This window comes from Strix uralensis, chromosome 16, assembly GCF_047716275.1.
Source record: "Strix uralensis isolate ZFMK-TIS-50842 chromosome 16, bStrUra1, whole genome shotgun sequence".
Taxonomy (NCBI): domain Eukaryota; kingdom Metazoa; phylum Chordata; class Aves; order Strigiformes; family Strigidae; genus Strix; species Strix uralensis.
In genome coordinates, this window is record NC_133987.1 from 12,716,865 (window position 1) to 12,741,107 (window position 24,243).

Sequence of the window (24,243 nt, forward strand, 5' to 3'; positions counted from 1 at the left end):
CTCAGGGATGTTTACTTAACACAAAAGACACCCTCAGTGTCAGATGGAAAAAGATCCAAGTATCTGCTAACTTTGTTTGCTCCAGCTCATACTCCTGTGTCACTGGATCCATACACTCAGAACAAGCTAGGCACTTTGGGCCTACAACCAATGGAGTTGACCAAATATCAGAGTTTGTAGGAAGTTCTTACAGCACCCAACACCAGCATGGACATTTAATAGTAACAGAAAACATCGAAAGAAAGCCTGTTTCTAAGCCAAATGTCTGTGAGAAACGCCCAGCAGCCCGAACACCCCACCACCCTGCACATGAGGTTGTCACAGATGAAAATATTAACGTGGTAATGATTTAGCAGCAAATCAAGATTTATTAATGACTAGCAGCACTTAATCATTAACCCATTTAAAGATCTACAAAATAATTCATTAAAATATGTTATAATTAAAATAGCGACTTAACTACACATTTGAAGATGACAAGATTCACACTAGCTTACTATATGGTACCTTAAATCAATACATACAGACATGCACGTTCACAAACACAAGGCATACAAACACACAGGCAAGCAAAAGTATCTGGATCCAGTGCAGTATGTACTCACATTCATGAAGATAACTGTGTACACCCACATTGGTAAGCAGAGAGGGACTGGGTGAAAGAGAAGCTAGCTCAAAGTTGGAATCTCCCTCTTCTCGAGTTTAGAGTAAATACTCACCATGCATCGGCATTCCTCAACAGGTGATGATTGAGACTCGAGAGGGTCGACTTCACCCTGGCCTTCCGTCAGCTCTATCAGTGGAAGGTCCCTTGAGGAGTTAATGCCTGAGAGGCGTCCCAACCCAGGGGAGATGCTGGTCACAGGCCTGCTGCAGTCCAGGAGAGCTCAAAGGGTCTCATTTGGGGTCGCTATTGATAGGGTCCAAGATAATTTACTTTTGTCAGACACTTTTTCGCTCCGGCCCAGCTTGAATAATGAAGTATTCAGGTGTCTCCCACCAGTTGCACAAGAACTTGATGGATGTGCAATTCTGTTATTGTTTTCCCTTGACCACATCCCAGGTACAGGCGTACCAGGCTGTCACGAGGTGATGGACTCTTATAGCCATTCCCAAGCGACAGGGAGAGCAGGAGCCAGGCACGTTGGGGGAGTGCCTTAATGCTCTCGTTCACTGCCATTTGCAGTCCTTTCTGCCTTAGGTTGGTATGTGGTCCAGGAGCAGGGTTGGAATCACACCAAGGGGCCCAGCAGAGAGTTGGGGGGGATGAATTGCACCACCACAGAGGTACCGGGCCTTGCCTCATGCTAACCGAGAGGGTGGTCAGCCATAGTGTTTGCATTCTGCTGTGTCTCTTCATGGTATTTTTGAAGCAAGCCCTGGACAAGAGGAAGAAGAAGACTCTGATGTCCCAAAATGTGAACCTCTTATTTTAGACTTACAAGTTTAAGGATACAAAGCGATGCCATTGTCACTGAAATTGGGAACAAACCTCTTAACACCAATGTTGCATTAAGAGGCGCATTCTCTTTATTGCACCGCCGGGTGCACAGGGGATCGCTCCACCTAACGTGCACCCCGAAAGAGAAAGGCACAGTCGTTATATACAATAAAAGAGGTAAATATTCATGTAATTTCTGAGAAGTACCCACCTATTTCCAGGGAATTTAGTGCATATATTAATATTGTGCAAGCGTACTAAAATTTGGAGGAGGGTCTCTGAGGGGCTTCCACAGGGGCCTTCGGTGGTCTGTGGTGGTCCCTAGCGGCTGCTGAAGAGGTGTCCCTTAGCGTCCTTTCCATGAACTCTGAGTCTTTCTTTCACACAAGGTCTTGTCCTGGCTCATCGCTCTGGCTGTAAAGCTCCTCAGGTTCCTCATCTCGGTTCCAGCAGGTGTCTGCTGGTTTCTCTGCCCTCCCCGGGATGCACCATCACAGGTGCAAAAATTACGCCCTTGGGTGCCCTCTTGCCTGAGGCCCCTCACAACCCCACGCGGAGGGAGGGAGCCAGGCCTAAAGACAGGGCGCTCGCTGGAGGAGGGAGCGGGCCCTGCGCGCCTCGGCCCCGCGCCACAGCCGCTCCCTTCGCAGCGGGGCGGGGCCCGTCGCGCCCTCCCGAACCCCGCGGGTTCCCTCTGAGGGGAGGGCGGCTGCGGGGAAGGCGGCCCCAGCGGGGAGCCTCACCCCCGCCCCGCCGGCCACCGCCCCACAGGCTCCGTTAACGCCCGGAAACAGCAGCGAGGCTTCCCCCGCGCAGCCATGAGCGGGCTCGGGGCCGCCGCGGGGCCGCCGGGCTGGCGGCTGGGAAGCAGCGGTAAGGGCGCGGGGCAGGCAGGTACCGCGGCGGGGGGGGGGGCACCCACCGGCGGGCGGAGGGAGGAACGGGGGCAGCGGCGCCGCTCCCGCCTCGCCTCGCCTCCCTCAGCGCTGCGGAGTCCCGGGGGGCTGCCGGCCGGGGGCCATGTTGTGGCGAGCCCCGCTCCGCAGCCGCTGCGCTCCCTCCCTCCCGCAGAGGTGTTCCTTCCCGAGGAGACGCGCGGCGCCGCACCTGCGGGCTTCCTGCAGGAGCTGCCCAGCTACCAGTCGGCGCGGAGGCGCCGCGCCACCGCCGGGGGCACCCAGGAGCGGCAGGCGGCCCCCCGGGGCTCCGCGGGGCTCCGCGCTGCTGAGGCCTGGGGGCTGGAGCCGGAGGGAGACGGGCCGGCGGAGCTCCCTGCCAGAGAACACCCCTGGTGTATGGCGGTGAAGAGGAGATTAAGGTTAGTCTTTACGCGTTTTGGTTTTTTTTAAGTTACTTTTTCCTAAAGACAACAAAGGTGCGATGGCAGGCTGAAGCAGAATTGGGTTCATCTGTCTCTGTTTCACCCTGTGACGTCATTTTGAGAAGCTGCCCAGGTGCTCCCTGTGGCACCTCCAGCTGCAGGGGCACGGCTGGGGCTCTTGGCTGGTAACAGCGTGAGGGAGTAGCTGACTGGGGGCAGGAATAGATTGAATGGGAAAAAATGAGTCAAAACTGGAAATTACCTGTAGCAGCAAAACGCGTTTCTTACTGGCTTCCTTTTTTTTTTTTTTTTTTTTTCCCTGCCTCGGGGTTTTGTGCTTGTAGAGGTCACTGTGGGTTATCTGTCATCGGCAACCCCCTTCTGCTATCGAGTGCTGCTGTTCCTGAGTCTTCTCAGCAGTTCGTGTTCCAAAACACATTGCGCTCTCTCTGGCGTGGCTCAATACAGGTGGAAAAAAGCTTTCCAGGGCCATTTCTTCTTTTTTTTTCCCTCATATCCCTTTTAAAATTGCTCTTTGGTGTGAGCTGTAAGCAGTTCCTGCCCCTCTGGTGGTAACCCTCAGCAGGGAGGGGATTGCAGAGAGCATGCTTTGCCCCGCCTGTATTTCTCTGCTTGTTGTCTCATGTCTTACTGCTAGGCTAAAAGCTCCCTTGAGGAGGGACGGTACAGTATGTGTTCTTACATTGTCAGGGAATAGCTGCACCTTTAAATCGGGTACTTTGTAGATGTGGTTATGAATCAGGAGAGAGGTGAAAGTACAATTAATGTCTGCTGCTCCACAGAGAGCAAGTTACTCGCTTGCAAGAGCAGTGGGAAATGGATTACAGCCTGACCCTGGAGTTGAGTTTAACCTTGCATCCTTTAGAGAAAGAACAGCAGAAGATCTAGGTCATGGGAAAGGAAGGTGCTCAATATGTTGAATTTTTATTTGAAATTGGGATATCTTAAAGCTCAGTTCTTCAAGAAAAAGGACCTGCAGTCCTGTGGCCATAGCGTGTGTTAGGAACGGAGTTGGGATGTCCCAAGCTTGTTTACACATTTTAGTGCTGAGAGATTCTGGTGGGGCTTCTTGGCACTTGTAAGGAGCAGTAATCTGTGTGTATTGTGCAGCAGCTGCCAACACAAAACACTTGATATAAATGTCCTGAAAGCTGAACACTCAACTTCTGCAACACAGATGAATGTGCAGCCCACGCCTCTCCTTAAAATGCAGACCAAACATGCCAGATAGTTCTCCAAAGTATCTTGTTTAACAAACACTACATGCTGCAACCTGTAGTTTCCACAAAATGAAATCTTTTGAGAATAGCTGTATTTGCACTTAAAGATGACCTTATCTCCTGCCTTTTTGATTGTTGCATATAGGGTTTAATTCTAATTTTACTTTCAGCTGAGCAGGATGTGGGAACTTTGTCAACATACAACGCACATGGCAGTGGCATGGTGCGGCAGTGGGTCAAGTAGGGTTGTGTACAAAGTCTTTTAAAATTGAAACCTTTGTCTTTTACTCTAGCACAGTGTTCTCTCATGGGTGCTTAACTGCTGCCCAGAGACTGGAACAGGGTTTGCTGCATATAAGTCAATCTTCAAGCTATGTTTCTGGGAAGTTTTGTCTGTTTTTGAGGTTTCTTAAAAGAATAAATGAAATGCAAACTCTGAGCGACTAAGAATTCGCCTTGATGCTGTCACTGACCATACACCAATTTTTAAAACGCAAATGTGTGCATATAGTATGAAAATATGTGAGAAGTGGTTAAAAATTCTAGACAGTTTGTGGCACATGCTCGGTGTTTGTTTGCAGCTTATTATTAGAACAGTACACCCCCACACATGTTGACAAAGAAATACTTTCTGAAATTAATTGAGTTGGCACTTGCCAGAGAATTTTTCAAAATGCTACAAAACCTTAATAATTAAAAATTAACAATAACATTTGTTTTCTGTTATGTACTGGAATGTGATATAAAAGTTAAAATTATAAAATCCGAATGAAATATTTAAGCCTCTTTTAGTTCTCTGTATGTTTTTTACTTTTTTTTCCCCACAACATGTTTTGACATTTGGTTCTGGTTTTGAGATCTGTGAATTTTCTACAAAAGAATAATTTTCTGGTTTGAACAGCTGCATTTATAACATTAAAAGAGGAAAGCTAAATATTTTAGAGAAATTTTTTAAGAACCTCTTGGTGCAGATGCTCTGGACAGAAGTTTTTTAGGACAGAATCTCCTCTTCCTTTTCCAGCCATTTGTAAATACGAAATCATTAACAGCAACTGCCCTGAGATCCCACTGGGAAGTTCAACTACATATTTTTCTGTGTTGTACTATTGTCAATTGGATTTTTTCTTTTCTTCTTCCAGAGAGGCGAGTGTTTTTGTGAGAGGACTTGCTATATTTGAATTAATTTGATGTCACAGTTATCAGGAGGAGCAACAGGGACAGCTAGCGTGTGTTACTCCAACTGTTACCACTGTGTTATCCCTCTGAAGGCTGCAAGCAGGCTCCATTGTGCTAGGCCCTGTTACATGTAGTGAAAAAGTCTTTCTTGTGCTCAGTAACTGTATTTCTTGATTCTTAGGGACATTCAGCAGGCTGATATAAAACATTTATCTGGATGGAAGCAGTGGAAAGTAGCTAGCAGTAAATCGTTGAAAAAAGTCCTCAGTGACGTCAAGGAGCTGTCATCTTACCTGGAGCTTTGGCGACATGATATTCACAGCATAGAAGGTATTTGCTGTGTGATGTCAATTTGTCCTCTTTCAAGTTGCTTCTGTTACTGGTAGTTTTATGTGTGTGAGTGTAGTTTCAGATAGAACTGTATATGTTTAGGAAGTTACCTGCTTCCTTTATTATTGCTGATGTAAAATCCATCATGGGGGAGAAGGAAATCTACCGGAGAAAATGATTTAAAAGTCACATTTCCATTTCAGTTATGTTGCTAAAAGCCTGCAGTAGTTAAAACTAGCTTTAGTAATGTTTTATCAGTTAACTCAGTGTAACTGAATCACAGAATCATCTAGGTTGGAAAGGACCTTGAAGATCATCTAGTCCAACCGTTAACCTAACACTGATAGTTCCCAACTACACCATATCCCCAAGTGCCATGTCAATCTGCCTCTTGAACACCTCCAGGGATGGGGATTCCACCACCTCCCTGGGCAGCCCATACCAATGCCTAACAACCCATTCTGTAAAGAAATACTTCCTAATATCTAGTCTAAACCTTCCCTGACACAACTTGAGGCCATTACCTCTTGTCCTATCACTTATTACTTGGTTAAAGAGGCTCATCCCCAGCTCTCTGCAACCTCGTTTCAGGAGAATGGATAATCTCATTCTGTATTTTCAATGATTTTATCGTCTTAATTATTGGCACATGTTTCTTCTATTCCTAGGGAAATTTGGTACTGGCATCCAGTCCTACTTCTTATTCCTGCGTTTTCTGGTCCGGCTGAATTTTATAATTTTTATCCTGATGTTTGGTTTTGTTACCCTTCCCAGCATCCTTTCTAAATATGGAATACTCAACAATAGCTTTGCTAAAATTCCTCTAAAGAACATAGGTAAACATCTTCTCTATGTACTGCTGTTGTTTGTTTGTAAGATTCTCCCTTTCCATCAGCTTCTCTTCCACCTCTCAGGACAAAGAAATGCTTTTATATTATAAGAACTTGCTATGTTTGAGTTAACTTGATCTTGCAGTTTAATGGGCATCACCATTTGAGTGACTTTTCCTGCCTTTCTTTTGACAGAGCCTCACTGCACAGTTTATATACCTAGTGATAATAAGGGACTTGTTTACTTCTATACTTACCTCAAAGATTTGCTCAGTGGCACAGTAAGTAATTAGGTTTTTTTAATTAAGTTTCTGTGTCTTGCATAGCATGTAAAATATGAAACCATTTTACTTGGGGAATGAAGCTTTGATAATTTTGAAAAATGAGACATATGCATCACTGAAATAAAATTAGTCTTTATTATCTGTGAGATAATCTGTGAGGCCACGTGCTGCAGCCTGCGCCTCTCCTCCCCAGCTGCTGAACGTTACGTATTCTGGAGCACACTGCCTGTTGTGCTCTCTGTGTAGGGTCTCAGTGTCCTCGTCATAGAGCTCTTTGATTGGAGAGGGGAGGGTTTTAGGCACATAGTGTCTGCATTAGTTTGGTAGAAGCAGTGGCAGTATTTAGAAGCTACAGACTGTTGTAGCTTGCTGGGGGCCCCAACAGTAATTTTAAATTTACAAAATGATTGCTTAATACCAGGTTGGATTGCACTGGGCTGTTGCTGCTACTGTTACAAATTCTATTTAAACTTTATGTTTTCACAGGGGTTCCTTGAAGTGACAAGTTTGTTTTATGGCTATTACACAGTAGATACTGAGTGGCTCAGTGTCCTGAGGTACAACTTGCCACTAGCATATCTGCTGGCTACGTTTGGCTACCTTGCATTAAGTCTCCTCTGGATAATAATAGGGTAAAGATGTTGGTATAGTTTATTTACTGCTACCTATTTCACAGTTTACATTGCATTCTTGCTTGTAGGGAGCATGCTGCATTCCAGAACTGTTTGATATGGAAATGGAGAATCTTTTGCTTGAGGATGCAGTGCCACAGTAGCCTTTGTCTGTGTTTGGGAAACTGAGCCAGCAAAATTAAAAAAAAATAATAAATTTGAAATATTATTCATATGTACACATAAATAAAAGATCCTTAACTATATAGTAGTTGTTGCAGGATTTTCTTTTGGGTGTTTTGGTTGGGGTTTTTTTTGCCATCTCAGTTTCCTGAGGCAGCTCTTGGCAGAATGGGGGCAGCCCTGGCTGAGATGAGAAAGTATGACTGTGGCTAAGTGCGGAGGGAAGTCACCTGTGACAGTCATGGCTTCAGCTGACTTTGGTTGCTGCAGACCCTCACACTGAAAGCTTCCCAGAGACCTGCTGATACAAAGCAAATGTGGCTGTTTGCTCAGAGTGGGGGTCGTTTAGTCTTTGACAAGCCAGGTTGCTTGAGGTGTGTTTTTTTGTTTAGTTTTCTGTGAACAAAATACATCTTTTCATGAATGAATTAAAGTGGCATTTTTCTCTAGGTCTGTGGAAGGATTTAAGCAGAACTTGGTGCATGATGAAGATCAATTTCAGAGTTACTGTAACAAAGTCTTTGCAGGCTGGGACTTTTGCATTACAGATCTAAATGCAGCACGCCTAAAACATCGCAGCTTGCAGTATGAGCTTCAAGTGAGTAACCTTCATTTTTCTAAATGGCTAAAAAGGAGAGGTGTATAATTCTGCAGATAATGGAATAATGGTAAGAAGGATCAAAATAGCTTATACTGGGGGCAGGGCAACCCGCATCCTCTTGCCTGCTTTCTAGGTAGCTAGAATTGTGCAACATGAGGAGGATTGTCACGGAGGCTGATGGCCCTTCCCCCATCCTCTGGGGACCGAAGCCAACCTGTTAGCTGCTTGTTTTATCTTCGTCTTCCTCACACTCCAGTCGGGCTTCCTGTGTTAGTGTCTGCCTAATCCAACAGGAAAAGCTGTCCCAGCTGTGGGCAAAGCCCTTGTGCTGTTGGGAATCAGTTTGAGTATACTGGGTTGTAAGTCTGCAGTGTGGTAGGTGGTAGTTTGGGGAGGAATAAAGTTCAGATGGTACTCTTCATACAATTTGAGAGAATTGTTGCAGTAAGAAGATACTGAAAGCTTTTTACTAGGTGTCTTTGACACGCATACACGTACAAAATGCTGATGTAGCTAATAGATTTCCCAAATCATAAAGCTCTCTGAAAAGAGAGTCTGAAAGGCTTTTCTGGTGAAACCAATACTTTCTTTTTGCTTTCTGTACACTGGAATCAGAGATTTGTGTAGTGAAACAACTATCTTTGAAAATATACTTCCACTTCAAACCACAAAGCAATAATTACCTATTTCATAAGTTACAGTGAGTTGGTTTCTGCTCTAGTAAAGTTCACAGTCATCTTTTTTCAGCTATCACTAGAGCTTCCTTCGCTTACCACACTTTTGCCTCTAGAACTCGCACCTTAGAAAAACTATCCTAAAATCATACCCCTGAGAAGAGATAATCCTGAAACCACAATCCCGGAAGCGAGAGTGAGCTTCCTTATCAACCCTTATCTATATGCTGAGTATGATGTTATATGATACGGAATATTTCTCTGGCCAGTTTGGGTCTGTTGTTTTGGCTGTGTTCCCTCCCAGCTTCTGGTGTACCTGTGTTCTGGCGGACATGGGAAGTTGAAAAGTCCTTGATTTCTTAGCAACAACTAAAAATATCAGTGGATTATCAACATTCTTCTCATACCAAATCCCATACTGAATCCAAAACACAGCACTATTCTAGCTACTAAGAAGGAAAATAAAAATCAGCTCTATCCCAGCTGAATCCAGGACAACATCCCAGAGGTGGAAGACATGGTGTCAAGTATTGTGTGCTGCACCAGAAAACTACACATCCTTTTTCTTTTGTTTGTAGACAGACTTGGAGGAAGAAAGACTGAAGCGAAAAATAGCTGACAGGACAATGAAAGAAAAGCTACGCATCTACTCTTGGAGAATACTTATAAATATAATTGTCATTGCAGTTTTATCAGGATGCTTTTACTCTATTTACAGAGCAACTGTCTTCTCTCAAGAAAGCTCCAATGTAAGTATCAGATATGACATTAGGACAGATTCAGTCAGGGCTGGTGACTACAGCAAGAGGAACTATTGTGAAAGAGTCGAGTATCTTAATATAGCACCTTTCATGCAAGGGATCTGAAAATGCTGTCTACAGACCTAGAATTTTTTTAGTAGGAGAGAGTGAGAAAGATGAGAACCATGTGCAAAAAAGCCCCAGTGATGTCTCCCTTTGATTCAGAGGATTCAGTGTTGTGTGCCTTGGAACTAATGCAGCTGACAAGAAAAGCAGCCTGCACTTTCCTTCCTGTGTAATTGTTCTCACCTCACTGTGATCTACTAGTACAAGCGATGGTGTGTCCGGGAAGTGAGCTAGCTGAGGGAACTGATCTGGTTAAAATAAACTTCATCATGATCAGTTTCTTGACATGGTTCACTGTTCAGCTGCAAAAATGAACAGCAAGGGAAGGGAAGAGCAAAGATTATGATCTGTTTTGTGGCCTGAGTTACAGCTGTGTGGGGAGACAGGAAGGCTCTGAACACGGAGCACTTTGCAGAAGAAAAGGTTCTTGTATCAGTCTTGGGAAGAATCAGGTTGGCTGGGGTTGTTCACCCCTGGCAGGACAAGCAGATGGGAAGGGCGGTTGTTGGTTCAGAAGCAGAAAAACAAGAGCTGACAAGTTTGAACAGTTTCACAACAGCAATTGACTTCTCTGTGGGACCCCAGGGTTGAATTGGCCTGATGTGAATGGAGACCGAAGTTTTTCTCTCCCCTCTGTTCACTGGTGATGTGACAGGCACTGGCTGTGTATGGGGAAAGTTGTGCTTGTGGTGGACCTAACGCTTAACTTCTGTAAAATGCCAGGATTGCAGAGGGAGGAGCAGGAAATGGGGTCTAAAGAAGTGTTTGTGTTGGAGGTGTTTGAGGGCAGAGAAGGAGGATAGCACAACACTGAACAACTTGGAAACCAGCTTCACATATTGTGGGCTTTATGTTTAAGGGTTGATATCTTGACCTTGCCTAAATGAGTAGGTAGAGAAGCTTGTTAAGATCGTAGGAAGGTCAGGGGAGCTGCTTGGCACCAGTGAGAATAACTTGAAAAGTGTCTGCACTTTGACATAGATTAAAAGCTGGTAGCCTTGGTGCTGGGTTAGACAACATAGTCAGGTGCAAGCCTTGGTGAGATGAGCCTGTTCAAACAGAAGCTTTGAGGAAGTGCAGAAATACTCATACCTGGAGGTAGAGGGAGTTACTGGTGAAGGGAGCAGGAGAAAGCAAGAGTGTGTGGCAGCAAACTGCAGAGGTAGATAGCAGTGTTCGGGCTTGTAGTTCCAAATACAGGTGGAGGATGAAGACAGAGTAAAAGATGCTGGGCAGGAGAGGCTGGTGGGTGGCTGGAGCACAATGTCAGGAAGGTGTGTTTCTCTGAGTATTATCTTTTTCTCATCTCTTCTTGTATAGGACTTCCAGCCTAATCTCATAGTGCAGTATTTGCCTTCCATAGTGATCACATTGGTCAACTTCATTGCTCCTCAGATTTTCTCATTTCTGGTCAGACTTGAAGATTATTCACCAGCTTTTGAAATCAGGCTGAAGCTCATAAGGTAAAGATGTTTTTGTTGTGGCCTTGGATGTTTCAAGAACTTGTTCTTGGCAGGTTATAAATATTGTAAACATTGAAATGTCAAGAATCAGAGAGGTTGGACTCTGCCGTGGAGGGCCTGGGCACTGGAAGCCAAGCAGGCATTGTTTGACTTGCATTCAGTTGGAAACTTTATTTTTAGATGTGGAAACAATCTCCTGTTTTGATGACAGTACAGTTATTTCAGTGTCCAAGTTCTTCTCTCAGTCTCATTTAGCTGTGTGATCTGGACATCTTCAACAACCTGAATAAATAGTAGAGAAGTTGTGGCTGCAGAGTTGTGGATTCACACCGCTTTGCGTGCAGCAGTTCCCTCAAAGAGCAAATGTGTGTGTACAGCAGTGACTGAAGCACGGCTTTGCTCGAGGCAGAAGTAAAAAGTTCTGGGCTAAAAGATACTTCAGTGTGAGAGCATGAAGAACTGGCATTTGGCAGCTTAAGGCAGTAAGATCTGGGTTGAAGCACCTGGACTCTGCAAGCCCCTGTGCTTTGTTTTTCTGATTTGACTAAGTGCATCTGAAGGCCTGAAGCTACCTGAGAGGGAAATGCTGTTCACAGAGTTGTTACCTGGCCTCAGACTGTACTTGAGAGAATGTCAGCCCACTTTGGGGTCCAGTTCTGCAACTGAAATGACTGATTTGGAAACAATACTGAGAAAAGAAACAAGGGACTGTAGCCTAAAGCAGGGAAGGTGAAAAGCAAGTTAACTTACTACTAAGAAAGGAAATGTGTTTATTGTCTAGCTGGCCATTCCGTTAAAGCTCTGTTACAACCCTTCTGTGTTTCCAGCCTTCCTTGGACTCCCGTGAATGTTGAGCCAGGCGTTAGAATGGTTCTTTTTTGGCAGGTTTGGAATTGGGTTTTGCCTTTCTTCCAGGTGTGTCTTCATGCGGTTGGCTGGTATCGGTGTTCTCTTGTTCTCGCTGTGGAGTCAGATCTCCTACTGTGCCACCGACAAGTGTAAGGCCTGTGGATACAATTACGAACTCTATCCTGTAAGCAGATTTATCTTGGTCTTTAATCATCTGAACTTGTGAATAGAGATTTGTTTTCCATGAGACTTGCTTGTCTAGAGATATTTAGAATCAGACCTGGGGTTGCCATTCATGTTATACCTGGTGCTGATTCTTACAGCTCAGTGCAAACCAGTACAGTTCTCATGTATATCTTTTGTTTGTCTAAAACTCTGATTAGAATTAGTCCAGTGGCAGATTATTGTTTAGCATAGGCTTTCTGACTACTATGAGGATTGTTTGAGGTAGCTCTGGTTTGGAGACAGTTGTGTTACTGACTTTTGCTCCAATAAGATAAATGGTCTTTACTCAGAAAAACCAACCAAACAAAACCCAACAAAACAAACAAAAAGCTTGGTGTGGAAGTTCTGAAACACTTAAATATTTTAGAAATGGGAGTTAGTGCAATTTGAACTTTATGGTGTTAACTGAGACATTTCTTGCTTTAGAGATTGATGGATGTATTTTTCACTTGTTATTTAGACTCCTAATCTTTTTTATCCTGACTTGCTTTTGTAGTGCTGGGAATCTGAAGTTGGGCAAGAAATGTATAAACTGATGATATTTGATTTTATTACAATTCTTGCTATGACTCTGTTTGTGGACTTTCCTAGAAAGTAAGTATCTACCTTTTGAGCATACTCTTGCATATTACATATGAAATACATTTTCTTTTTTCTGTTATTAATTCCCCATAGTTCTAACCAGAATACCAGTTTTAAAATATCTGGTGGTTTGAACACTTGTTTGCTATTCAGATGGCTGTGTAGGTTTTGATACTTGAGTCTGTTTTTTTTCTTCAGACATTTTTCTGTTGTCTAATGCTTAAATACTAAACATTGTGCGTTCCAAACGTGTTAGAATTCAGCTAGGCTCTATAACTTCACTTTAGAACTAATGATATTCTTTGGTTTTAGGTTGTTAGTTACTCATTGGTCTTGCAAGCCAGTTCAGTGGTGTGGATTGCAGGAATTTGGAATTTCTGACAATGTCCTGGATATCATTTATGGGCAGACTATCTGCTGGATTGGAACCTTCTTTTCACCACTTCTCCCTGCAATAGCAACTATAAAATACTTCATCATCTTTTACATTAAAAAGGTAATGAAGGTGTGTGATAAACGAACAAAACTGACCACATCTCTGTGGGTTTTGTAATATAAGTATGCAGTTGATTTAAAACAAACAAAAAACCTTAAAAACACACAAAGATGCAATGTACTGGAAATGAGGTAATGGTATTCCATTTTCTGTAGGTTTTTTGCTTTAAGTGAAGGTAGAATTTTGCTTTGAAATCAAGCAAGCCAACATTTAATAACTACTTCAATTATTTTTTTAATGATTTAATTATTTTTTAATAAAAACTTTTAATGTATTTACTAGCAATGCAGCTTAGAACTTGGACAAAATTTTGCCAAGCTGCTAACGATTTGGAAGCAAAATGGAAAACGCAGGCTGGGTTGGATGTTCAAGATGTGATTTCTTTATATCAGAAGCTTTGCTCTGTGACCACACAGCTCCTTCTGTGCCTCGAATTCTTACTAATATTGTAGTTATTACAAGAGGGGGTGTATCCGGTGAAGATGTGGCAGAGCAATGTGGCTGTGCTGTGGATCATACACCAAATGGCCTCTGTGCAAGTGTATGAGGCCCTCTGAATCAAATTCTTACTCAAAATAGGAGATACTGACTTATACCAGAATGTAAAGCATTCTTGTCTTAGCCCTTTTCAGTCCATGTACATCAAAGGAAGGATGGTTATGTGGTAGCTGGTAGCGTGTTTGAGAATGGAGAATTCAGTTGGTGGGGAAAGTGTACTTGGACATATGTATGTAGATGTACTGGTAACAGTTTGCTCACTTTCTCTCTTCAGATCAGTTTGATACACACATGTAGACCTGCAGCTAGGCCTGTTAGAGCATCAAGTTCCAATTTTTTCTTCTTGGTCGTGCTGTTGATTGGGCTCGTCTTTGCTTTTATTCCTTTAGGAATCAGCATAGCACAGTAAGTGACAATTTAACTTCTGTGAAGTTGACATTTGTTCTGAGGTTATCAGTTCTCTAAAAATAGACACACAACTCTGGAATGATAAATTGAGATAAAATATGTAGTTGTATCGGGTCTGGCTGAGCCAGAATTGGTTTTCCCCTGTAGCAGCCCTCATGGTGCTGTGTTTTATGCTGGGAGCTGGCAGGGTGTTGATAGCACACTGGTGTTGTGGCTACTGCTGAGTGGTGCTTACACAGCACCAAGGCTCTTTCTGACATTTCCCCCCCACAGTGGGACGGGGTGGGCAAGATCTTGGGAGGGGACACAACCAGGACAGCTGACCCGAACTGACCAAAGGGATATTCCATACCATATGACGTCTGCTCAGTATAAAGCTGGGAGAAAGGAGGAAGGGGGTGGGGTCACCCTTGGTCCTCCGAGGCAACCACTACGCGTATTGGAGCCCTGCTTCCTGAGAAGGCCCGACATCGCCTGTTCATGGGAAGTAGAGAATAAATCTGTTTTCTTTTTTTGCTTCCGCGCGCGGACCTTTGCTTCGCTTTGCTTATATTAAAACTGCTGTTGTTTTACCCACAAGGGTTGTTTTGTTTTCCTATCTTATTTTCTTTCCCTTCTTTGCCCTATTGAGAAAAAAAGAGGAAAGGGGGGGGAAGTGATAGAGCGACTTGGTGGGTACCTGGCATTTAGCCAAGGTCAAACCACCACAGTAGTGTATAATAAATCAAATTATAACTTCATCTAAACAAAAATTACAGTTTTAAAGACAAAGGACACTTTTACCCCATCGACAAAATGGTGCTGGGCTTATGTTGGATTATTTTATCTTTACATTTCGGTGTAGCATCTCTTTCTGTTCTGGTGCTTTGACAGTATCCCCTCCTCCAAGGCATGTGGGCCATTCAGGAATTTTAACACTTCGTGGGCAGTTGTTCCAGATACAGTACTTGGGTTACCAACAGGTCTGCAGCAGGTCCTTCACGGCATAGCATCAGAAGCCTTTGCAGTGCCTTTTTTTGTTGTCATTTGGTGAGTACTGCAGAGACCTGATTCAGTCGTGCAGCTGCACGGTTCATTTCCTTCCCTACTGAACTGATATCAAACAGCTATTAGACCAGGTTTTCCATCTGCAGTCAAAAGCATCAAAGCCCATATGAATCCTCAGGTCCTACGTCGTTGCCTGTGTGTTCACACTCATAAACTTTATTCCATTTCCTCTTGCATGTCCCATATCCCACACTTGTCTTTCTCAAAAGTCTTAACTGTGAGTCATTCTGCAAATTAGTATTGTAAGCCCTGTGATCACAAATCCTATCGACAAACCTTGCTTTAAAAAAACCAAACCAACAACAAACAAAACCCCCAAAACAGTCATTCTGTAAGATAAAATTCAATATAGAATCATGGAATTTTTAAGGTTAGAGGTCACCCGTAGAGATCATTTAATCCAACCTTCCTATTCAAAACAGGGTTGGGTAGAGCAGGTGCTCAGGAACCATGTCCAGTTAGGTTTTGAAGATCTCTGAAGATGGAGACTCCACAGCCTCTCTGGGCAACCTATTCCAGTGTTTGGTCACTCTTGCAGTAAAAAGGTTTTGGATTTTTTTCTTACGTTTAAATGGAATTTTTTGCATTTCAGTTTAACCTGACTGTTTTCAGATCTTGGAGCCTTGTTACCTGATACTTTCTACAACTTCTACACTTGAGAAACAGAGTAGTTTATTTCAGACTCCACCCAGCCCTTTCTTCCATAACAAATGTTTATGTGTTCTGAACAGAACCTCTTACTGTGCACACGGGAAATATCAAGTCCTCTTTGTTGGTTTGGTTTTTTTTTTTCTTTTTTTACTTTATTATAAAGAATGTGTAAGAGGTGAAGGATGACTTGCACTGGTACCCTACTACTTACTGTTTGGAAAAGAAAATACATGATCTATACAAGCATTTGTACCATTCTAATTCTTGCTACTGCTCTTCATCATTTAATGCACTGTGGATAATCTGGGTCACAGATTACATCTGCAATATGTGCTATAAGGAATGGCTGCCATACTGATTGCTGTCTGCTTAGCATAGTTAGAAACCCCAATGGAAGCAAAGAGTTACTCCAGTGAAACCTCATTAAACTTAATTTCTGAGGAGCAACCCCTGCCATACATACACCTAGAGCAGGGCAGGAGCTGACAGTCTAGAGAGAGCTGTCAGAATGTGACCTGTAACATTTGAAAGTGGCTGTGCCTCTGTGTCCCCTAGCACTTTGTCCCTGCCTGCTGCAGGCAGCACAAATACCTCAGCAGATGCTTTTGAGCAGAGCTATGCCAATCCTATCCCAGCTATATATTGATTTTTGTTTTTTTCCTCCAGCAGCTTCTCATCTGAAGCAAATGCACAAACCAACAATTCCTCTAGCCCATAACAGTCATTTTCTGACTAATTCTGTTTTGCATGGTGCTAACATATAATGTTGGTTTGTTGTTTGCAGCCTTGTTATGTTCTATTTTATTGCCTTGGCTAGAGCACACAAACGAGTGGTTGAGCAGCTGAGGGAACAACTGGTTATGGTAAGATTTGACCCACTTTTCTGTACCCCTAAAGTTTTCTTTTTTGTGTCAGTAATCAGGCATGCCGAGGAATAACAGTTTTCAGAGTCTTCTGGATACTTGGTGTTTGCACAGGCAGTCAAGAATGTTTTAGAAATTACATATTACATAACTGTAGTATTTCTCAGTCTAGTTGGTTTTCTTGGGTATCAGCTGCAACTGCAGCAAGGTCTGATGATATCAGCTACGAATGCGTGAGATATGCCTCTGAGAAGTGGTGTCCCTGTTCTTCATCTGTTGTTTTGCTTAAATCCACGCATCTGTGTGGGGTTTTTTTGTGCCAAACAAGAACCTGAACCTTGTGCTTCCTGTCCCCTCTGCCGTATTACATAACCCACACCTCTGTTTCCTTCTCAGCTCTCACGAACAGGCACCCATCTCCCTACCCTTCCCTCCAGGCCTGTGTTTCTACTGCATCAGGTCTGCTCTTACTCCTGAGTGCAGGTCCCAGCACCACTTGCAACAGGTACTCAAAGTGGAGCAAGTCACCACTAGCTAATTCTTCAGAGAACGGTGCCAGTGCAGACATGCTTCTTTGTGGCCATCAAAAGCTGCTGCCATGTTTTGACAGTGTTCATATGCTGTGGTCTGTCAGACTCTGCTCTAGTCAGAGCCTGGCCTCACTAACAAGACTTCTCACTTTCTTGGGAAGTGCTTCTTTTAGATACAGCATTTAACAACCTGTCTTTAGAAATCTATCACTGTGCTGGGAGGAGATTTTTGAAGAGTAAGGAATTTAGAAGCAAAAGCCTTACTGCTTTTTCAAGGGTTCTCAAATCAGTTAGGAATTCTGAAAGTACTTGCATGCTTTTTATTTTTGCTTGTTCACTGTTGTTAGGCTTCTTGGAAGTATGTGTTTAAGTTTTTAGGTGTGTGAGATGGTTTTACTGAGCTCAGTGCAGAACTGTTACTATGTGACCTAATACGAGATAAATGGAGTCAAGAGTATGGTAAACTTAAAATTGTTCAGGCAGTTGAGAGTGTGCTGGGAGCCACTAATTAGAGTACAGTGTGGTGGGTGCACCTATTTATTTCTAATAAAGAAATGAGCTGTTCATAGGTAACTTGTACTACTTCTGTTCGTCCAGAGCATACTTTTTATTCTGTCTTTCCAGGAGGGTCGTGACAAGCAGTTCTTAATCAGAAAGATAACAGAAGCTCAGAGACATCCTTGAAAACCACAAAAAGCCAGAAGAACTTGACTTCCTGAAACTCCCAGAGCCACTAGATAAGAGTAGAAGCATTTGCAGCACCTAAAAAGCGAGCAGCTGACCGACACCCTGGCACTGCTGTCTATGTAACGGACACTTACGGTCTTAGTCCTGATTGTGCTAGTGGGCCTGAAAGTTTCCAAGACCAGAAATTCAGTTAATTTATACTATGTTAGACCTGTCCAAAAAATTATATGGTAGGACACTTTATTGCTGCTACAGTTTCAGGGTTGTTGGAGTTTAAGTCCCTGTTTTTTCAGGGGTTTGGGTAAAATGTGATCAGAACTGAAACTCCATATAAGAACTTTGTACTGTTTTTACAAATTACGCTTTAAGAATTAGGAGGGAGGGGAAAGGCGTGGTTTTACATGTTTCCAACTCGCTTATCTTTTAAAACCAAAGCAGAAGAGACCTATGTCAGTATTTTGAAATAGTGCATAGGAGAAGAAAATAATGGCATGGGTTTGAAATCAGTTTTCTAAATATCTTTAGAGAAGAGACTTTGATACTTGATTGCTCTGAATAGCAAGTGCGGTTAACACTGGATAACTTCACAAACTGTTTCAGAGAAAAGCTGATAAAAAAGCTCTGAAAAAACACTGGGAGTAGGAAGAGACCGCCAGTCAGGTCACCAAGCAGTGCATGTCTGTCACAGGGAGAGCCATTGCTTGGGTACCAGCCTCACTGCTGTGGAGTAGCCTTTTTTTTTTCTCTTTTTTTTTAATGTGTTAAGGCATTATTACTGACATTTTATTCTTGTAGCAACGTTTTGACTACTGTTCTCTTTGTTCTAAAATGTGAATATTTGAGAGTTAAGTTATAGTTTGGAAATACAGCATTCAGAAATGTGTGTCAGTACCCTTTAAATTCATGTTTCTTTCTGAAATGAAATGATGAAGCTGTGTGACTCAGAGCAGTATTTCTAAGTAGACTACTAACTGTTTCCTTTATTTAAAGATTGTGCTTAAGGATTTTCTGTACAGAATTGTGTTTATTACTTGAAATTTGCCAGTAGCACACTGTTAGTTAATAGGTGAGAGACTATTGTTTTTATGTGTTTTGGGATGTTTTCTGTCTTCATTTTAAAGAAATTAACATTCACTAAATGATTTTTTTTTTTTTTTTGAAATACAACGTCTGACGTTTTTAAAATTAGCTTGCTTGGACTCTGAGGGGACCGACCTTTGTGCACGTCGGCTGGGTGTGCAAACGCCTCCCCGGGCGCGGGCCCTCGCGCCCCTCAGCTCACCCGCCAGCGGGCCCAACGTGCCCTCAGCCGGCGGCGCGCGCGCCTGCCCCCGCAGGCCTGGGGAGGGCGCTCCGTCCCCGTTCCCATGGCCGCCAGGGGACGCCGGCCCTGACTGACAGCTCCGCTGTCCAGTGCGGCGGCGCTGCGGAGCCAATCGGAATCGCGACGGGGCGGGGCGGTGGCGGGAGGCCGGCGCGGGGGCGGCGCGCGGTGATGACGTTTTGGCGGGGCGACGCCCCGGAGGTGGCGGCGGGGTCAGCGGGATGGCGGTCGCTGCCGTAGCTCCGGCTGTGCGGCGCTCGCTGGGGCAGCGCCGGCCCCTCCGCTGCGGGGCGGGTAGGGGCTCGGGTCGGTTCCCGCGCCTGCCCACCGGTCGGGGCGCTGCCCTGAGCCGCGGGCCTCACACCGCCGCCCGGGCCCGCCTCACGCCGCCTGGTGCCGCCTCAGGCCGCCCAGCCCCGCGGGTGGCAGCGCCCGGAGGGGGGGCTGGGCGGCGGCAGAGCTCGCGTCACCTTTGTCTCTCCGGCAGGTCTCCGGGGGAGGTGGCCTTTGCCCGCCGGAGGGGTTTCCCTCAGGCCTTGCAGCACGCGGGCGACGCTTGAGGGCATCAACAAGCCCGTCATAGACCGCATCATCCGGGTGGACCATGCGGGGGAATACGGAGCAAACCGCATTTATGCGGGGCAAATGGCCGTCTTGGGTAGATCAAGTGCGGGACCGATTATCCAGGTTAGCGGACCTAAAAGCGATCGCTGTGTTTCTGTTTAATTTGCATTTGATTAATTAACAATGGTCAAATGAAGTTGAAAGATGATAGCCGCACATCTTTTTCTAAACACGTTTAAAAATACGGGTTTATAAAGAGTGGTGGGTCTACTTGATAAGGGAGTTACCAATGCTATAACTAGTATTGTCACAAAAGCTTATTTTGCAAATGTTTTTATGTTGTTTATGTAACTGTCCTTATCTGCCCTTCACCATTTCTTTTTTTGCAATGTGAATAGTGTTAGCTCTGCAGTTAAAGTGTGAGGGGCCTGAGCTGTTTTGGTTTATTAGTTTTATTGAAATTGTTTAATTTTTCTGTTTTTATAGTTACTGTGATCTGGCTCTTTTGCAGCAAATGTGGAATCAAGAAAAAGACCACCTGAAAAAGTTCAATGAACTAATGGTTGCCTACAGAGTTCGACCTACTGTTTTATTGCCTTTTTGGAACGTAGCAGGTTTTGTTTTAGGTGAGTTTGTATTATTACTATTACGGTTGTTTTATGAAGTCTTCAAATGTATAAATTGTTTGTATTGCTTCAGATTACGTTGTTTGCATATGTTTGGTACCACAATCGCAGGGGCTGGAAGTGCTTTACTTGGAAAGAAAGGTGCAATGGCTTGCACAGTGGCAGTGGAAGAGAGTATATCGGATCACTACAATAGCCAGATCCGAACTCTTATGGAAGAAGACCCAGAAAAGTACAAAGAACTATTGCAGGTATTTAACAATAACTTAAAAAGTTGTTTAACAAATTCATTGAATTATCTAATGTGACTTTAGTCTTTCAAAATAATACACTCTTAGAATTTACAGTAGATCTCTCTTTGTTCTATCACTTAACATGCTGAAGTCCACAGAAGCTTAAAGTTAACTGCAGTTAGCAGAAACTTCAAGTCCCAGATGAAAAATTAGAAGAGAAAAATAGCGTTCTTTAGAGTGTGCTAGAATGGACAAAAGCCCTGTTGGTTTACAGGGAAACACCCTTACTGATTATCTGTCAAATCAGGGACCTTAATTTCATTATTTAAATTGTCAGAATACTTTATATGTGTGAAACTAATTAGCATTATGAGTTACTATGACTATAGATTTTTCTTGAAACAATGAAAAACATAGTGATATATTAAAACAGCAGCTAAGCATATATTAAAAGAAATTTAGGTTTGGGGAATGCTGTAAACAATTTCCTTCTTGCTGAATTGAAGAGTCAGGTCTTTGAGAAGCTTTTTAGAGATCTGGACCTCAGATGCCTGTCCTGGTGCATGCAGTGGTCAACAGCATATAGTTTTGTGTACTAGCTGCCTTGATTTCTCTGCCAAGTAGACTTACTAATTAACTGCTATTTTTAAAGATAATAAAACAATTTCGGGATGATGAACGGGAGCACCATGACATTGGGCTTGAGCACGATGCAGAAGCAGTAAGTACGGTGTTAACTCACGGGCACCCTTAGCGAGGATGTAGGTGTGATATTCTGACCTTCCTTGTTGTTGTGGTTTAAACCCAGGCAGCAGCCAGACACCACACAGCTGCTCAGTCACCCTCCCCTCCCCAGGGGATGGGGGAGAAGTTGGAGGGGTAAAGGTAGGGAGACTCACAGGTTGAGATAAAACCAGCTTAATAATTGGAATGAAATAAAACAATGATAACAATAATAGAAAGTACAAATGAGCAATGCACAATTTGATTGCTCACCACCTGCCAGCTGATACTCAGCCTGATCCTGGAGAAGCCAAGATCCTGAAACCACAATCCCGGAAGCCCCTCCTGCCCGGCCGACCCTCCTCTATGTACTGAGCATGACGGTATGTGATACGGAATATTTCATCGGCTAGTGTGGATCTGGTGCTCTGGCCGTGCTCCCTCCCAGCTTCTTGTACACCTGCTCACTGGCAGGACATGGGAAATTGGAATGTCCTTGAATTCTTAGCAACAACTGAAAACAGCAGTGGATTATCAACATTCTTCTCATACTAAATCCCATACTGAATCCAAAACTCAGCACTATTCTAGCTACTAAGAAAAATTAGCTCTATCCCAGCTGAAACCAGGACACTTACCCAGTGACTGTGATGTAGTTCTTTATTTGAGAAACAGAAAATAAGGCGCTTGATATTCTTTCCTGAAGATATATATAAGAAAACACTGCATATTATAGCTTTCATTTTTCTAGAACAGAATTGAATCTGTTGGAACTCATGTCAAGTATTAAAGAGATTGTGTTTTCCTGAGAGGTGTCCTCTGCACAGTTTTAAATTTTATTTTAAGTCTGGATTAAATATTTTTGAAGATAAGGCTAATAAGTGCTATCCATGCAGCTGGAACTTGAGGCATTGTCTTGCTAGACAAACGCAACCATGTTAGGATGTGTGACTTCTCTCCTTTTTTTCTCCCCTCGACTTACACTTGTGGAGAAATGGAAACATTATGCAAAGTTGATTGGTTTTAATTTAGTTTCCTCTCGGGTAGATTAGACTATAAATACCGGTGGGTTTTGGTGGTGCTTTTTGCTTTGTTTTGTTTTTTGTGGTAAGGAGTAGTAAGCGTTATCTAGAAAACCAATCTGGTTCAAAGAAAATGCTTCATTAGATGTATTGAGTCTTTTATTCTTTGTTTTGCAGGCACCAGCATATTCAGTTTTGAAGACAGCTATACAACTTGGATGCAAAGCTGCAATATTTTTATCAGAAAGAATTTAGTGATATTCTCCATAATGTTTGTGGCAATAAGCTGTGATGCAAAAGTATATGGAAATTGCAGAAGACTAATACTTATTTTATTCAGACTTTTAAAATTTTCTTCACTAAGCATCTGATTCAACCAACCTTTGTCACAATGAGTACCTGTTCAAAAGGTACCTATATGTAAGTCAGTTGAGCTGAATGTGGATAAAGACGGCTCTCTACGAACTAAACCTTATTCGGAGACTGTTCACAAGGTGGCAGCAAAATATGTATGTATATACATGACATATATGCAATTGTGTGTGTATGTATACACACATATAAAAATGATAAATACATTTTCTGTTGCTTTCAAATCTATGTACTTGAAATAAGCTGGAGCTCATCAGTTCATTTTAAAATGTTTAATACTGACAGGATATTTTTGAGTTCTATTTTCAGGGTAAGTAAATGAAGTACTAGTAAGTTTTTTTTTTTTTTTAGTCTGTCTTTAATAAAGATTGGATTCAGACTTTCATTTGAAGATTTGTTTGTGTGTTTTTGGTTTTTCTTCAGGCCCAATTCTGAATTCTTTAACTAGAATTTTTTTCCTTTGGGTTTTTTGTTGCTGTGTGATTTGTTTTGTGGGTTTTTTTGGTTTTTTTTGTCCTGACTGTGTAAGGAATTGATCCCTGATATGAAGCAGGTGGAGAGAGCAACTTGGAGCACCTGTGGAATTGCACTTAATATTCTGTTAGAGCTTTCAAGTTTATCTTGCTTTGCTTCTAGTCTTCAGTGGCTCTGGTACAGAGATGCTCTTGCTTTCTCCATGTTTAAACAGTTTCCTCACACTTTCTGCTCACATCCTGGCATGGAGCAATAAAAATAAAAAAGACGAAATTGTGCATGTCTGTTCTGTTAAACACTGATCAAAGACCATACAGCAATGGAATTAGTGTGTCTTAAAGTGGTAGGGGTGAAAGGGACTTTGTGCAAGATTGCATCTTTTGCTCTTTATGTCTTACAGAACGATCGGAAAGTTTTTTCTTGTTGCATCATTATGGAAATGGGGTAACTTTCCGAATGTATGAAGATGATATAGAACATGCTGATATCTTGATACATTTAAAGTCCCTGTGAAAGACTTGTATTTTTATAGCTGAGAAGCATAATCTTTTGATTAGATGCAGCAAGGCAGGGAAACCCCATGAATAATATTGCGGGTCACATAGAGAGCACATACCCATGCTTTTCCCCTTATATCCATGTTTCTAAAACTTGTTTAGCTGCTATAAACTAACTTTTGCTTCCCGATTTTACAGGTTTTCCAGTTTCTACAGGTTTGTGGTTTTTGTTTTGCTTGGTTGTTTTTTTCTTAATAGGAATAGCTAAGCTCGACAGATCAGAGAGCAGAATTTCTTGCATCTTGCTTTCTGGTTAAAAGAAATGTATTAAGAGAAATCTATGATGTATTAGAAGTCATTATTTCTTAGCCAGAGCAATGGGGTATAACTAATTGAACAGATCAGTTATGGATGTGGGATGTAATGGGTATAAACCTAATTGAAAAGGAAAGAATTGGAAAACAAGAAATAAAACAGTAGCAAGTGTGGCCCACTACTGTCATGAGGAATGAGGCCAATATTGCCATCTTGATTTTTACCTTATATGGGAA

General features: G+C 42.9%; 2 protein-coding genes across 3 annotated transcripts; both read left to right on the top strand.

Moving 5' to 3' along the window:
- The first annotated feature begins 1,767 nt into the window (after window positions 1-1,767).
- On the top strand, window positions 1,768-18,996 carry TMC7 (transmembrane channel like 7). 2 transcript variants are annotated; one of them, XM_074886158.1, is made up of 16 exons: window positions 1,768-2,314; window positions 2,513-2,759; window positions 5,361-5,509; window positions 6,178-6,345; window positions 6,535-6,620; window positions 7,110-7,255; window positions 7,868-8,015; window positions 9,271-9,441; window positions 10,879-11,021; window positions 11,937-12,054; window positions 12,592-12,689; window positions 12,990-13,173; window positions 13,946-14,076; window positions 14,953-15,108; window positions 16,562-16,640; window positions 17,795-18,996. In XM_074886158.1, the coding sequence occupies exons 1-16, from the start codon at window positions 2,260-2,262 to the stop codon at window positions 17,852-17,854; spliced, it is 2,139 nt and encodes a 712-aa protein (XP_074742259.1). In that variant the 5' UTR covers window positions 1,768-2,259; the 3' UTR covers window positions 17,855-18,996. The 2 variants fall into 2 exon arrangements, with proteins under 2 accessions (XP_074742259.1, XP_074742260.1); XM_074886159.1 differs by lacking the exons at window positions 14,953-15,108; window positions 16,562-16,640.
- A 348-nt stretch (window positions 18,997-19,344) lies between these two features.
- COQ7 (coenzyme Q7, hydroxylase) lies at window positions 19,345-23,112 on the top strand. Its single transcript, XM_074885818.1, has 6 exons — window positions 19,345-19,475; window positions 19,669-19,868; window positions 20,257-20,371; window positions 20,483-20,622; window positions 21,257-21,325; window positions 22,527-23,112. Exons 1-6 carry the CDS (start codon window positions 19,403-19,405, stop codon window positions 22,602-22,604), a joined length of 675 nt encoding a protein of 224 aa, XP_074741919.1. The 5' UTR covers window positions 19,345-19,402; the 3' UTR covers window positions 22,605-23,112.
- Window positions 23,113-24,243: the final 1,131 nt, after the last annotated feature.